The sequence below is a fragment of the Acomys russatus genome, chromosome 14 (genome assembly GCF_903995435.1).
Source record: "Acomys russatus chromosome 14, mAcoRus1.1, whole genome shotgun sequence".
NCBI lineage: Eukaryota > Metazoa > Chordata > Mammalia > Rodentia > Muridae > Acomys > Acomys russatus.
This window is the reverse complement of record NC_067150.1, coordinates 40405104-40419769: the sequence shown is the minus strand read 5'-3', so window position 1 is coordinate 40419769 and position 14666 is coordinate 40405104. Positions and strand designations below refer to the sequence as shown.

Here is a 14666-nt window from a genome sequence, read left to right as displayed (position 1 = left end):
GTCCAGGACAGCCAAGGATACCCAGAGAAACCCTGTCTCGAAAAAACAAATCAACAACAAAACAAAGACAAAAAAACCACAATGTTTCCATTCACCTGTCTAGGCATCCACGGGAGTCTTTCCTGTTCCCATATACTCATCCACTCTTGCTTTCTTCATACGGCAGTTTCTTAACTTTACTCAAATCCCCTTAGTCTTACAGAGGGTTGGCCTTTATATACGGTTGCTTTTCCTTGCATGCCAACTGACTACAGGGGTGTTGCCCATTAGAGAGAGGGTAACTCAGCTGCTGCTTTCTCCCTTCAATTCCCTGTGCTCCCTTCTGCTGACTTCTCTGTCCCATTGCTAGTCTGAGAACTGGAGTGTCACCTGCGAGGGTGGAATGCCTTGACATTATGACCACCACGCTAGCTGCCCGGTGTAGACCCTGTGTAAGCTCTGCCACCTGGTCTTCGTGGGGTCTTGTCTTCATTTGCCGCCCACCGTCCTCCTCCTGTACCTCTTGGATCAAGATGCGATTTTATGAGTCCCGTGGGACATCTGTGGCCCTTGATTGGTAAGTCAAGGACCCAGCATCCCTAACTGAAGCCCGGAACCACTAAGACCTCATGACTTGAAGGTGGGGACTGTGTAGGTGACTTTTCTGAGACCCCTGGGTGGCGCTCCTCCACCACACCCCCAACATCAACGCATTGGGGCTTTTGCCTGAGGCCAGAGCTCAGAGAAGGATTTTCCATTCCCAACCCCCTGCCAGGCTCTGTGCGAAAAGGGAAAAGACAGGGCTTTCCCCGCAACTGGAGGAAGGACTTATTTTTCTTTGGTCTTGCTGCCCTATGGTTTGTCCCAACGACGCCCTTTAAAGTGGGCTAGCGGCACAGGGGAAAGTATGCTAGAGCGGCCCTGTGCTCTTTCAAGCTTCCTGTCCTTCGGGAAGGCTGAGCTGAGCTAAGCGCAGGATCTTCAGAACTTTACATCCAGGTTCCTGGGACTGGGACTGGGACTGGGACTGGGACTGGGACTGGGACTGGGACTGGGACTGGGACTGGGACTGGGACTGGGACTGGGACTGGGACTGGGACTGTGTGTGTGTGTGTGTGTGTGTGTGTCTCCCCGAGATTGAGAGTGAGAAAGTTTTGCTTCTCAGGCCTTAGTCTCTCAGCTTGCAAATATTCAGAGAGCAAAAACAAGGTGCCTCCGCCCCCTTCGCCCCAAACCAGATCACTACTGGCCTGGCTGGATTTGACTGGCAAGCGGGAGAGGCCTGGTTTGGGACTGAGGAAACGATCCATTTAAAACCAATGTTTAGGGCAAAGGAGGATGCAATCCGAGTCCCGAGTAAAAGTGAAAGGCTAGGTGCCACACACTGAACTGCTGCAAATAATAGAAACCGGACAAAACTCCGCTACTGAGCACTGGAGTTGGGGGAGTTGGGGGCGCGGTACATACTACATGGTCAGTGGAACTGAAAAACCTGGGGCTAAAGTGGGGACTACTCCCCCTCACCCCTTTGGTCCCTTGAGGGTTGCCAGGTACTCTGCGGCTCCTCTCCCGAGCAACCTTTTGCCCTCTCCACCTAGTCACAAGCAGCAGCCGCTGGCGCCGGGGCAGCAGCTAGATGTCAGGAGAAGCCCGGAGCGCCGAGCGCCCGGGAAGGGAGGGCTAGACTAGGAGCGCGCACGGACTCTGCCAGGGCGGGGGTGGGGCGGGGTGGGCGGGCCGAGGCCGGCCAGGGGGAGGGGAGGGGGCAGCTGTGGGCAGGGAGCCGGGCTCGGCCGCCCGCACTAAAGATGGAGAGGCGCCGGGGCCTCGCAGGGGAGGGGGCTTGGCGTTGACGTGGGACGCGGCGGAGGCGCCGCAGCCGGTGGTGATTTGCTAACCTAGCGGCAGAGAGGAGTTAAGGGTGATGAGAGCGGGTACTGCGAACTGCCGGGCGATGCCGCCGCTGCCGCCGTGAGATCCGGAGCAACAGTTCCCCAGCAACACCCCTTCCCCGATCCAGGCACACCCCTCACCCCCCAGGCACGCACACCCACCCTAAGCTCCTGGCTCTGCAAGCGGTGAGTGTGTCTGTGTGTTGGGAACCCGGGAAGGACACGCACCGCCCAGCGATCGCCTCCCGCCAGGGCGCCCTGGGGCGGGGGAGGTTTAGGCGGGTGGTGCTAGCTTTAGCCACTCGGCCCCTGGGCTCGTGCGGTTGCTCTCTGGTTGCTGGTACTGCAGCGGACGCCGGTGCCGGTTGGGGGTCAGCTAGGAAGCGGAGACGAGGTTGTCAGCTTGGGTGCAGCTGCCTCACCAACCTTCCTCCTCAGGGCACGGTCCGGGTGAGAGGTGGCAGGCCGGACGGTCGGCTGGGGCTGCGGGCGCGTGTGGTCGGAGACGGGGTGGCTTTGTACAGGCAACGGCTGGCGAAGGAGCAGAGAGCAGCTTGTCTGTGGGTGCTCATATGTATGCGGACTGGAGTGCTTGGCGTGAGATAGGATTGTATTTTATTTATTTGTGTTTATTCGCTGGACCGCTGGGGAGCTAGAACCGGAGGCACCGAGGAGTGGACCTTGGGGGGCGGATGGGAGGGGACTGGTACCCGCTTGGGTTTTGTTTTCTGTAGAGAAAATGTGGTGGTAGCTTTTCTCTTTTTTTCTTGATTGGACTTGATGCCCCCTTTTTTTAAGGAGAGAGGGAAGCTTCGGAGAGACTCCGGGCTCCGAGTCCTCCTCGGCTCTCGGTGGGAGCCGCCGTTGCACCGGAGCTCCTTGTGTGCTCCCGACCCTGCACGGTGGGTTCCCGGGCTCTGCACCTGATGCGTTCGGGATGCTTTTCCCACCCTGGCGCGCCGGCTGTAAGCTTGCCCAGCCCCTCGCACGCTCCCGCACGCGCTCGAAATGCGCACGATCCTGCCAGTCTGCGGACCCACCAGAATGCACAGACGCGCTCGGCAGCGACTAGCTCGCCTCCTCCCCGCCACGCTCCCAGCACGTCGGCAGCTGGTGCGGGAGGTCGGGGAACCTGCTGGTGGCTTCTCGGGGATCCCGATCCTGGGTGGGAGACGGAGGACGCGGAGATTTCTTGTCACTGGCCTCCCACCACTCGCCTCAGGGTTTTTGTGCTTCCCTCTTCTCCAGCGTGTTGCGCCGCCCGGCCGGCCTAGCTGCGGCGTCCACCCCGCTTGGACCTTCGCCTTTCCCGGTCTCTTTCGCTTTCCCTCTTTTCTTAGCTGGTTCCCTTTCTTCCAGGCACCTGACTTCCGGGGAAAAGTTGCTTTCCCAAGTTTGCCAAAGTCCTTTGCAAGTCTCGGCGGGGGTCTCTGGGAATGAGGGGTGTGTTGCGCGATCGATCCTTCCGAGCTCTGGCGGGTTAGCGCTGTCTTTTGCCCAGAGCCGCCCGACTGGTCGCTGTACCGTTTGGATCGCGGGGTGCGGAGCCGCTGGTTAGGGGGAGGGCACCTTGATTTGACTCAAGAACCAAAAGGCTCCTTTGGGGGAAGGTATTCGGGCAGCGAACCTTTTTTAAATTTTGGCTTCTACCTCTTAGTTCTCTGAAACTCTGATCTCTTCGGAAAGCACACCATGTTCATGAAGCCTGCGATGAATGGATGTCTCACCCTAGTTGATACCCTACCGTTTCCAGTTTGGGGTGGACAGCCAGTACTGTTAACCCTTTCTGCATGAGTTTTGTGCCTAAGAGTCCTTAAGACTCTTGTTGAGGGTGAAGGCAAGCTCTAAGAAGAGTGGACGAGAAGCCTAATTCTCTTCACCTTCTCCCCAGGCCGCTCGTTGGCTGTTTGAGATTTTGGCCACAGCTGGACAGGCTGGGACATGAGCCCGTTATAACGGTCTTTCTGTCCATGCTTCAATGGCTGTTCAGAATCGGGAGCCCCTCGGTCATCCAGAACACGCTCTAGAAGAGGCCTTTGTGTTCCACCCTTGTCTTCCCCTCCTTCTGGACCTAACTCACACTAGAGGTGCTGTGCCAATGTCACTTATAGAGCTACGTTTCAGTGTCAGCTTTTCTCCTGGTCACCGGGCTTGCCAACACATGGGAGGCATCTAGTCTGGCGTGAACCCTCAAGGCTGCTGGAAATATCCCCTCCTGTGGGGTCTCCCTGCTTTCTCATTTTAGAGCGTTCTGTCCGATGGGTGCTTGTGGAAGGAGGGAAAAGAAGAGGCTTTGGCAGCTTGTGTAATTGTATGTAGGCCTGTTAACACTCTTCGGCTACTGTGCGTGCACACACACCACACACCTTGGACATATGCAGTAACTTTGAGGAACTTGTAGGTAGAGATTACTTAAGCTAGATTGTAAGGTGTATGTGTGTGTGTGCGCGCGCGTTGTTTGTCGCAACTTAAGGATGGGTCTGCTAATCCTTTGCAGCCCTGACTACATAGTGCAAGGACAGAGGCTCTAGAAGTCACTAGATGAAGGAGAGAAAGCAAGTCTAAGAGAGGACAGCCTCATTGCTTGCAGATACCAGGCCACCATCACGTTTAGCAGCCCTGGCTAGATTAAAGTTGTCTCCTAAGGCCCTCTCAGTGAGGCAGAGCTAGAAAAACTTTGAAGATGAGAGTTTGCCTCTAGGGGGTCGACAGTAAAGCTGAATGCTTATGTTGACTAAAGGAAGGGGTTAAAAACTCACTAATTTTAAGTAAGTTTGTGAACCTCATAGTGGACACTGGTCTAACACGGGAAAGTGCTATTCTCAGGCTTAAAGATTCCCTGGATTGACTGTGGTCTGCATTTCCCTTCCTCCAACTGATGCTGCAGCACAGTGGCACAAGCTTGTGGAGAAGCACAACTTTCTTTTTTATCCTCAGCACCCTGGGCTTGTTGGAAACAGCTGCTTACAGACTTTTTTTTAGGAAGCCCGCGCCCTTTCCATTAAGCCCCCAAGAGCCTCTTGCTGGAGAGCGAGCATACTGTAGTGTTTGACTCCTTGTTTTTAGGGACACTGGGGACGTTTGCACTTACTCATCCCTTTCCTCTTTCTTCTCTCTTCCAGTCCCCTCTGCTGACTCAGAAGCCTACCCTGCCCCACCTCGAAGAACAGAGAAAGAAAGGAAAGCCCCATGCCTGAGCCCAGGGGAGCATCATGGATCTGACAAAGATGGGTATGATCCAGCTGCAGAACCCTAGCCACCCTACGGGGCTGCTGTGCAAGGCCAATCAGATGCGACTGGCCGGGACTCTGTGCGATGTGGTCATCATGGTGGACAGCCAGGAGTTCCATGCCCACCGGACGGTGCTCGCCTGCACCAGCAAGATGTTTGAGATTCTCTTCCACCGAAACAGCCAGCACTATACTCTGGACTTCCTCTCGCCAAAGACCTTCCAGCAGATCCTGGAGTATGCCTACACGGCCACACTGCAAGCCAAGGCGGAGGACCTGGATGACCTGCTGTACGCAGCGGAGATTCTGGAGATTGAGTACCTGGAGGAGCAGTGCCTGAAGATCCTGGAGACCATCCAGGCATCTGATGACAATGACACAGAGGCCACCATGGCCGATGGTGGCGGCGAAGAAGAAGAGGACCGCAAGGCTCGATACCTCAAGAACATCTTCATCTCGAAGCATTCCAGCGAGGAGAGTGGGTATGCCAGTGTGGCTGGACAGAGCCTCCCTGGGCCCATGGTGGACCAGAGCCCTTCAGTCTCCACTTCTTTTGGTCTTTCGGCCATGAGTCCTACCAAGGCAGCAGTGGACAGTTTGATGACCATAGGACAGACTCTTCTGCAAGGAACTCTTCAGCCGCCTACAGGGCCTGAGGAGCCCATGCTGGCTGGGGCTGGGCGGCACCCTGGGGTGGCCGAGGTGAAGACAGAGATGATGCAGGTGGATGAAGTCCCTGGCCAGGACAGCCCCGGGGCAGCTGAGTCCAGCATCTCAGGAGGGATGGGGGATAAGCTTGAAGAAAGGAGCAAAGAAGGACCTGGGACCCCGACAAGAGGCAGTGTCATCACCAGTGCCAGGGAGCTGCATTATGGGCGAGAGGAGAGTGGTGAGCGGCTCTCACCTCCCATTGAAGCTGGCCAGGGACCCCCTGGACGACAGGAGCCCCTGGCACCACCAGTGGAGAAGCATTTGGGCATTTACTCAGTGTTGCCCAACCACAAAGCCGACGCTGTGTTGAGCATGCCATCTTCAGTGGCTTCCGGGCTCCATGTACAACCTGCCCTGGCTGTCTCCATGGACTTCAGCACCTATGGGGGCCTGCTGCCTCAGGGCTTCATCCAGAGGGAGCTGTTCAGCAAGCTGGGGGAGCTGGCTGTGGGCATGAAAGCCGAGAGCCGTCCCCTGGGCGAGCAGTGCAGCGTGTGTGGGGTCGATCTGCCAGACAACGAGGCTGTGGAGCAGCACAGGTAAGCCCCTGGTCCAGCCCTGAAGCCATGCCGGGCTTCTGGCCCTCACGGCCTATGCTGAATCTGGGGACCTGACTCCTTGGTGCTCCTTGAAAAACAAAAACCAAACCCAACCATTCTTTTTAATGTGGAGGAATAGGAGGGCACAGCTGTTTTCAGAGCATGGTGAGGAGAAATGGCGTCTAGCCACAGCGCCAGAAGAGTCATGGGCCCAGCTTCTAGGCTCTCCTCTCTGTTTTGCTTTTGGATTTCTACCTGGCTTTCCTGTGGTTTGGTCTACACTTTTGTTTTGCCTGGAGTGACTGTTTAATAATAAAGTCTCGAGAAGCGAGAAAAGGGGCAGGAAGTGGGGTTCAGCCTGAGGGTCTCCTGTAGCCAGGATCGAGCCATGTTATCAGACTTCAGCTTTTCCTACCCCCACTGACCATAGTTTGTGCAGTGGCAGGCCGGTGTCTGCAGCCTAGGAGAGTAGCACAGGTTGGATGCTGTTTAAGGCCTACACATACCCGTAGGTCCCAGGTGTCTATTCTGGCAGACACATTGCTAGACAGAGAAGGCTTTAGTTGAACTCAGAGAGAAGGATGCACGGAAGAGTTTCGGTTTTACAGCCTGTATGTTCTCTTCTTACCTCATCTCTGATCATGAGGGCTAGCCTTGGTTACCCTCTGGCTTCTGGTTTGATCTCTGCAACCGCCACCCCCAGCCCCCCCAACAATTCATCTTTTGAGTTCTTGTGACTTGCTTGGTTCAGGACCCAGTTCTTTACCTGGAATTGCACATTTGGTTTTGTTGTTGTTGTTTTTTGTTTTTTGTTTTTTTTGAGACAGGGTTTCTCTGTGTAGCCTTGGCCATCCTGGACTCACTCTGTAGACCAGGCTGGCCTCGAACTCACAGCGATCCGCCTGCCTCTGCCTCCCGAGTGCTGGGATTAAAGGCATGCGCCACCACTGCCTGGCTTGCACATTTGTTACAATAGCCCCAAGAAATAGGTAGTGTTTCTTTTACTAGATGCAGAGGCTGAATCCTACCAAAGCAGAAACATTCAAACTTAAGACTTAACCTCTCTTGCATTGTGGTTCTTTGTAGCCATCCACTGAAGAAGAGGATCCTTCCTGCAGAACAGGTGGGGGAGCACTGACCAGTGCTCATCGGAGAGGGTGTCAACAGTGGGCTTGCCTTTTCTGTTTGCCAGAATCTATAAGCCCATCACCCCTCACCCCTGGGTCTGATGAGTTGTGCCCACAAACCCGGTTTTCTGTCGTTACGGATGCTAACCTTCTTCACAACTTCCGGCTGGCTGTTTTGCTGATCTTGGGTGGATTTTCCACTTTTGCCCCCGCTCTTCCCCCTCCTCCATCCCTGTTGCTCATTTAGGTAGGGGGCCTGGAGTGGGTGGGAAACCGATATAATCACCTCTAGCCACAGCTTGCTCCGAAGCTTGCCTGATCAGCTGCGTTGAGCTGTACCTTATGGAAAGCAGCACTCAGCTAAAAAGGTAGCCCCCCCCGCACCTCCCCCCTGCCCAATGAGCACAGAGACTGCAGATATTGCCTTCTTGGTACTTGGTCTGCTCAGAAGTAGTCTCATGAAATTGTGCTTGATTTTGCTCACACTTTCCTTAAGAGGAAACCCCCCTCCAAAACTTGACCAGTTGCCTATCATCTTCTATCTTCTCCGGATGTGAACCTGCTGTGAAAAGTGGGGTATGGTGGAAAGTCACTTTTTAGGGTCACTTTTGGGGTGGGGGGTGAGGTGAGAGAGACAGCTCGGTTGGTAAAGGAGGCCTGCCGTTTGGATCCCTAGCACGTATGTAAAAACCCATGCGCACCAGCAGAAAAACCAAGCTCAGCAAAATGCGGCTGTAATACTAGCCCTGGCAAGGTGGATTCCTGTAGCTTGCTGGCCTAGCCAAACCACACGCTACAGGCTCACCGAGATTTCTGGCTTCATAAGCACACACATGTACACACAAATAAAATGCCTTTTTTTTTTTTTCAAAAAAATTTTTTTTGCTTACTTATTTGCTTGAGACAAGGTCTTACTGTGTAGCCCTAGCTAGCCAGGGACTGGCTATGTAGACTAGGCTAGCCTTGAACTTACAAAGACCCACCTGTTTTTGCCTTTCCAGTGCTAGGACTATCTGGTTATACTATCTTCAGAGCCCTCCTTACAGAACCAAGGGTTTTCAGTGAGTCTTTCTACTCAAGAGGCCCCCCCCCAAAAGATGATGTAACCATGTCGAGAGTTCTGGGTTCTTGTGTGAAGGGACCAAAGTGGAAAGAAAGGACAGTTGGCTGAGCTGTGTCTCAAAGGGACAGGATGGGGAGACCAGCCATGTGTAGGGCTGAGCATCTGCAGTTGTTTTCTGAGCTCGATTTTAGAATTGACGCTGATTGAAGTGACATCCAAAGTCACTGCGTCTGGGGCCACCATGTAGTCCACAGGATGGTAAAGAACTTGCTTGTCTGTCATCTGCAATGCACCAGCCTCGTTTGTACATCTTACCGTAGGCTCTGAGCTCTAATGTGTGGGGTTCCATGCTTTCCTGCCTATTGGTGCCTGTGTGAGGTGGTGTAGACCATTGTCCCTATCTTCATAAGCGTGTAACAACTAGGCTTGGTTCTGGAGTCCTTGGTGCCACCCCGTGGGCTGCTGAAAAGGAAAGTGTGCTTTTGAGTGAGGGTAGAAATGACTCCTTCACCGTGAGCAGCTAGATCCGGTGCCAGACCCCCTTCTGCGCTAAGCCATGAGGTCTGAGGAGATCAAGAGGCAGAGAAGATACTCCTGCGTGTGTGCGCGTGTGTGCGCGCGTGCAGTCCTGGCCGCCCCTGGATAGATAGATGTACTTTGTGGGAGGCCCTTCCTCTCCTCCCTCCAGGCACCAGGATTAATGCACCACTTCCCCATTTCCCACTGTTCTCTGTGCGTCGCCCCCGTCCCACCTATCAGCAATCTGAGAAATGTTCAGTGGAAGAAAAATCATCACGGCGACCGGTGCAAACAGAAAGGCAAGATAGAGCGAATCAGATGCCAGGACGCCGTGGAATTGCCCGGGATCCTGACAGGGATGACTGTGATAGGGTACAGGTCGCAAGGTTCAGTTTATTTTAAGGCAGCAGGTTAGAGTGTTGGTACAGATGAAGCATCTGGCATTTGTTTCTTCAGGGAAGAAGGAAGGGCAGAGTGTAGGGAAGTAAGTCGGGAAGGGGATTGTTAGTCATTGAGTTGCATGCCTAGGTTCCCCCATAACTTGATCCCAACCTGGGGTGGCATGGGGAGGAGAACACCTCATGGCTGCACAGAGAGTGGTAATGAAAACTTAGTGGGATTGTGTGTCATGATCCCTGGACCAAACAGCAGGGCATCAGTGAGATATGGAAGGATGGATGGGTGGATGGGTGGAAGGATGGATGGAAAGACCAGACAAGACACCACTTGGATAAACCAGATGGACTTACTTAATGGACTGAACCTGAAGGGAACTAGCCAGTAAGAAGACATGATCGATCAGCAGCCTCTAATTTCTGGATCCCTGGGTCTTTGTCAGTAGGTCCCTAATACAAGGACAGGTCTGGAGAGGGTGTCAGGCTTCCTGTCTTTTTTTTTTTTTTTTTCTCCTCTGAAAAATTGGAGCAGTTCTGCCTGTGGGTTGGTCTGGATATGGTCTAGGATCCAGATCACCTGGGTCAGATGCTCCTGACCTTATACGTGAGCAGCCGAGTGGGCTCGTGTGGACACATGGCCCTTGTTTATGGCTGTGTCTGCCGGACTCCCAAGGCAGCAGTTACTGCACTTCTGGCCCCTTAGTGCTGTAGAGTCAGAGCGAGGCCTGGATCTTCTGTGGGAGCCTCTGCTGAATCAAATACTGAGCTGCCTTCAGGTCTTGGCTTGCTCCCTGACCCCACCTGTGTAGAAACCTTTCCAGAAGCTTCCTGGGGCTAGCTTTGAGGATGCATGAGCCATGTTGCTGGACTGTCAGAGCTCCTTTTGCTCAGCTTGGCCTCTCTCACACAGCAGATACTCTGTTTCCAATGAGGGACCATGCAGAGGTCTGATGGCCGTTAACAATTTGTTTTGAGACAAGATCTAATGTGCTCCAGTTAGCTTTGAACTCATGATATAGCTGAGGAAGATCTTCTTTGAACATCTGGTCCTCCTGCTTCTGCCTCCTGAATGTGGGGTATCACAGGTGTGTACCACCATGCTCAGTTACGGGTGATGCTGAGGATCAGATCCAGGGCTTTGTGTATGCTAGGAAAGCACCCCAGCACCTGAATACATGTACCACCAAGCTTCCCGCCTCCTCCAGCCCAGAGTGGCCTTGAACTCCTGATGGTCCTCTGGCCACAGTGCCCCAGGTGCTGAGATCTTAATTCTGAGCTACCATGCCTGACTTCTAGGCACCTTTGAGGTCACACTGAGTTCTGTTTGGAACAGGGTAAGCTGCGAAGTTATGAGAGCCACAGCAAGCCACATTAACATTGCCCACCGTCCACGGCAAAGCACATCGACAGACTCTCCTCACCCTTCTGACGGGGGTGGGGAGTGGCTGACAGTCCTAGCTCTGTGGTTACCCAAAGTCGGAGAAGCTCTGAAAGCAAAAAGGTTTTGTGTAAGTTTGCAGCAAACTCATTTAGCGGCAAAAGCTGATGTGAGGCTATATTTATCCTGCTTTATTTTGAATATTCATATGTTTTGCTGCAAAAATATTAATGTGTTTGATTACAGAGTGCTGCCCTAGATGCCACCGGAGCTGTTAAACACAGGTCCCAGTGAGCCCAACATCTGCACAAGGCTGATTTCTGAAGCACCCAGGGGGTTTGGTAAGGGATCATGGGCCAGTATCAAGCCCCCACCCCCCAACTTAGAGATAAAGAAAAGATTAGAAGCAAGTAAGTTACTTGCTGATGGTCACACAGCTATAAATGGTTAGGGTCAGGCCTTCTGCTTCATGAGCTGTCGACACACTACAGCAGGCCTTATAAGAACATGGACAGTGCTGTTCTGGCTCCACTCCACCTGAGCTAGTCTTTAGGTACCAGCCACCATCCCTAAACTGCCAGGGTTGGAGGCTTCAGCCATCTTCCCTGACGTCAGTTCTAAAGGTCAGGTGTACCGGGCTCTGCTTAGTGTAGCTATTTACAGCTACTGTGTCATTCACAGATTTGCTCTACTCCTATTCAAACCCGTTTCTGTTTCCAGGAAGTATCCTTTTGGGGTGATGAATGATTCTGTCCCTAACCTCCTGGGCTCCTGGAAACCTGGTCTTTTTTAGAGGTCTGTGGCTATGAACGGAGGACAATTTGCCAGGGTGTGACCAGGACTTTGGAGGCTGAGTTATCTGGGTTGTAGTCCCCATTCCATCCTCAACTTTCTTTTCTGACTTTGATGAGTGCTTTCTGGGCTGTTGGTTAATTGCGTTTTATTCCGTGGTTTTGGCATTGTGGCATCAGACAGCCATGGTAGGGATCAGTTTGATTTTCTTTTGTCTGCACGGATTTGTGGTTCTTATTTTATTATGTTTTTTTTTTTTTTTTTTTTTTTTTTTGAGACAGAGTCTCACTATATAACCCTGGCTGTCTTGGAATTCACTGTGTAGACCAGGCTGGCCTTGAACTCACAAGAGACTTGCCTACCTTTGTCTCCTCAACTCCGGGATCAAAGGCATGCGCACCATGCCCAGTTTGCATTGGCTTGGGCTTTTTAACTTAACTTTTAAAGCCTGCCCAGGGCTACTGAGCCATATGAGATTTAGAATGAACTTTTGAAAGTTTCATAGACCTGCATGTTTAGGAAAATCCTAATGACTTTTTAAAATGATCTTATCGTGAATGGCTCAACTCCAATTCCACTTTTGATTTCTTGCTAGTTTGGAAGAAAAACATTTCCAGTCACTACATGTATGTGCGTGTTTGTGTGTGTGTGTGTGTGTGTGTGTGTGTATTCTCGTGTGTGCATTCTCGTGTGTGCATGCATGTGATGACTTTAAAACACATACAATTGAGAAGTCAAGTATAAGACTTAAGAGTCTTGCTAAATGAAGATAAAGAGATGAAAAGAAGGCTCTTGAATGTTCCACGATGACCAAAAGTTCTCTGTGCTGTCTGAGGTGAAAGCGGTGACTCTTCCATAGTTATTTGGCTAGCGAGAGAGTGCGTCACAGTGTCCACTACCACCTCCAACCCCGTGTTTTTATACATAGTGTGCTCGTGTTGACTCTGTCACAAGGCTGACTTCATCACTTACCGGCTGTGTGGCTGGGGTTGTGGTAGTTAACCTCTCCGGGCTGCCTGTACGTTCGTAAAGTGGGAATAATAACAGGACCTACTCAGGGAGTCACTGTAAGGAGCAACTTGTAAATATTTTGCGGAAATGCACAATGCATGTGCTCTGTAGGTGTGTTTGCCATGTGGTGGCCACTGGCATTGTGCAGAAGGACCAGCCCACAGTTCAGGCTCATGGTGTCCTGTGTCCTTCCTACTGCTGCTTCCCTGGAGACCTTGGTCTCCAGTAGGGTCCATCCATGCCTTCCGCACTGCAGAACTGCTGTCATGAATGTGTGTTGGAGCGAGTTGGATTGATGACCAACTGTGTGCACCTCTTTCAAGTGGACTGATGCATTCTGGTGTCCCGGGTATACTTTGTCCCATTGACCCAGGGCCTAGTGAATTATTCCTGTTTTTCAATTTAGCTGGTCAGTGCTGCAGAGCACAGATGTGGTGTCCACGGGGCTTGATGTGGTGGAGGTTCTAGGGAGCACACTCACTACCTTACTGCAGCCAGTCTTGGGCTGGGCTCATATGAATGCTAGGTGCCAAGTGTGCTCCCTAGGGATCCTTCTCAGAGTGGTTCAGGGACAGTGCTCCATGCTTGCCACATGTTAGCTTTGCTTTAGCTCCTAGCTGGCCTGCAAGGGGGTGGGGTGTTAGTCTCATATTCCCGATGGCTTGGGAAAGCCAAGTGGTTAGAGGACTTGCTCATGGTGAGCAGGAAAGGATGCCAGGGCTGGTGCTTTAGTCTTCTGATTTCATCGCTCCTGGTCACTTCAGAGGCCAGTCAACTGCGCGCGCACACGGCACAGCGGACAGGTGTTTAGGGGCCCAGACCACAAAGATCCAGGAAACCTAGTGTCACATCTTAACTGACAGAGCAACCGGCCTCTAGAGATAGAACCCTGTTTTGCTGACTGGAAAACGGAAAAGCAGAGAAAGGGAGAGAAAAAGAAACGTGATTTCAAAAATAAAAATTCCGAGTTGTTAATTCCATGCCAGCATAATCAGAAATCCCCCTTTCTACTGTTTCCCCTTAAAAGCCCCTGTGTCCTTATTATGCTAGCTCAGTCTGAAAAAACTATGCTTCGGGTTTTTGCCTATGCGAGGCTTAACACTGCAGCTGTGGGGAGGGGCTCCAGCCCTTTTTTGTTGGCATGGAAACTTTGGCTAAAATTCCCCGCCCCCCCCCCCCAATATCCTGGTTTGAGTCTCCGTTCTGAGCTCACTTTCCACCCTGACCCTGAGACCCAATTTTCTTGAGTGTGCACAGGTTATGTTCAGCATTACAACAGGAAGGATCCAAGTTAGGTACAAGAAGGAACGTCCTGGGGCAGCACGGCATTGCTGAGGAAATTACTAAAAGACTTGGTCACAGACATTTTGATGAAGGGGTACAAATTCCAGCCCTTTCCAAGTTCTTTACAGCCAATAGGAGTCCCCAGGAAGTAAGGACATGCAGTACCACCCATCAGACATGCTGAAAGTAAGATCCACACTCCCATCAAGCCATTATCTTTGTGGAGGACAGGCTGGTCATAATGCGGAAGCAAAAAAAAAAAAAAAAAATAGAGTTAACTGGTAGCAGCAAGGATAGAGTGAGAAGTTGCCCACCTACCTTTCATTTCCCTTGTGACCCCAGCCTGATGGGTGAGCCACCGAGCCCCCTGTCATCCTCTCCTGGGCTAAGTGGATTAGTGCAGGGTTGTGTTCTTAATGCCATTAGGTCTGTTGGCACGAGGACTCTCCTTGCCATCATGAGAATGGCCCTGTGGGTAATCCATCAAGCCTGAAGTTACTGAGGAAGCATTGCTAGTGTTAATTTGGGGGGAGTCTTTTATGGTGACTAGGAAAGATGTGGAAGGATGGTTGGGAATTTATTTATTTAAGCCGTTTAGCAGGTTAGCGGCTGCCAAGGGTCTATGGAGGCCACCCCCACTCACCCCCCCCTTTTCTTCAAGGAAGGCCCCTCCCTAATCCCTGAAGCCCGGGCCTGATTACTTCCAGAGTTGGAGCTAGGACTGAGCAGGCTCTTGTTTTTCACTG

At 52.3% G+C, this 14666-nt stretch overlaps 1 protein-coding gene across 3 annotated transcripts in view; it reads left to right on the top strand.

The window, feature by feature from the left end:
* The first annotated feature begins 1763 nt into the window (after positions 1-1763).
* Positions 1764-14666, top strand: part of Zbtb16 (zinc finger and BTB domain containing 16) — a 178544-nt gene continuing 165641 nt past the window's right edge. The window contains exons 1-2 of one of the 3 annotated variants that reach the window (XM_051156365.1): positions 1764-2057; positions 4994-6351. In XM_051156365.1, coding sequence (XP_051012322.1) covers positions 5084-6351 — 1268 coding nt within the window. In that variant the 5' untranslated portion in view covers positions 1764-2057; positions 4994-5083. The other 2 variants (XM_051156367.1, XM_051156368.1) reach the window with 2 other exon arrangements.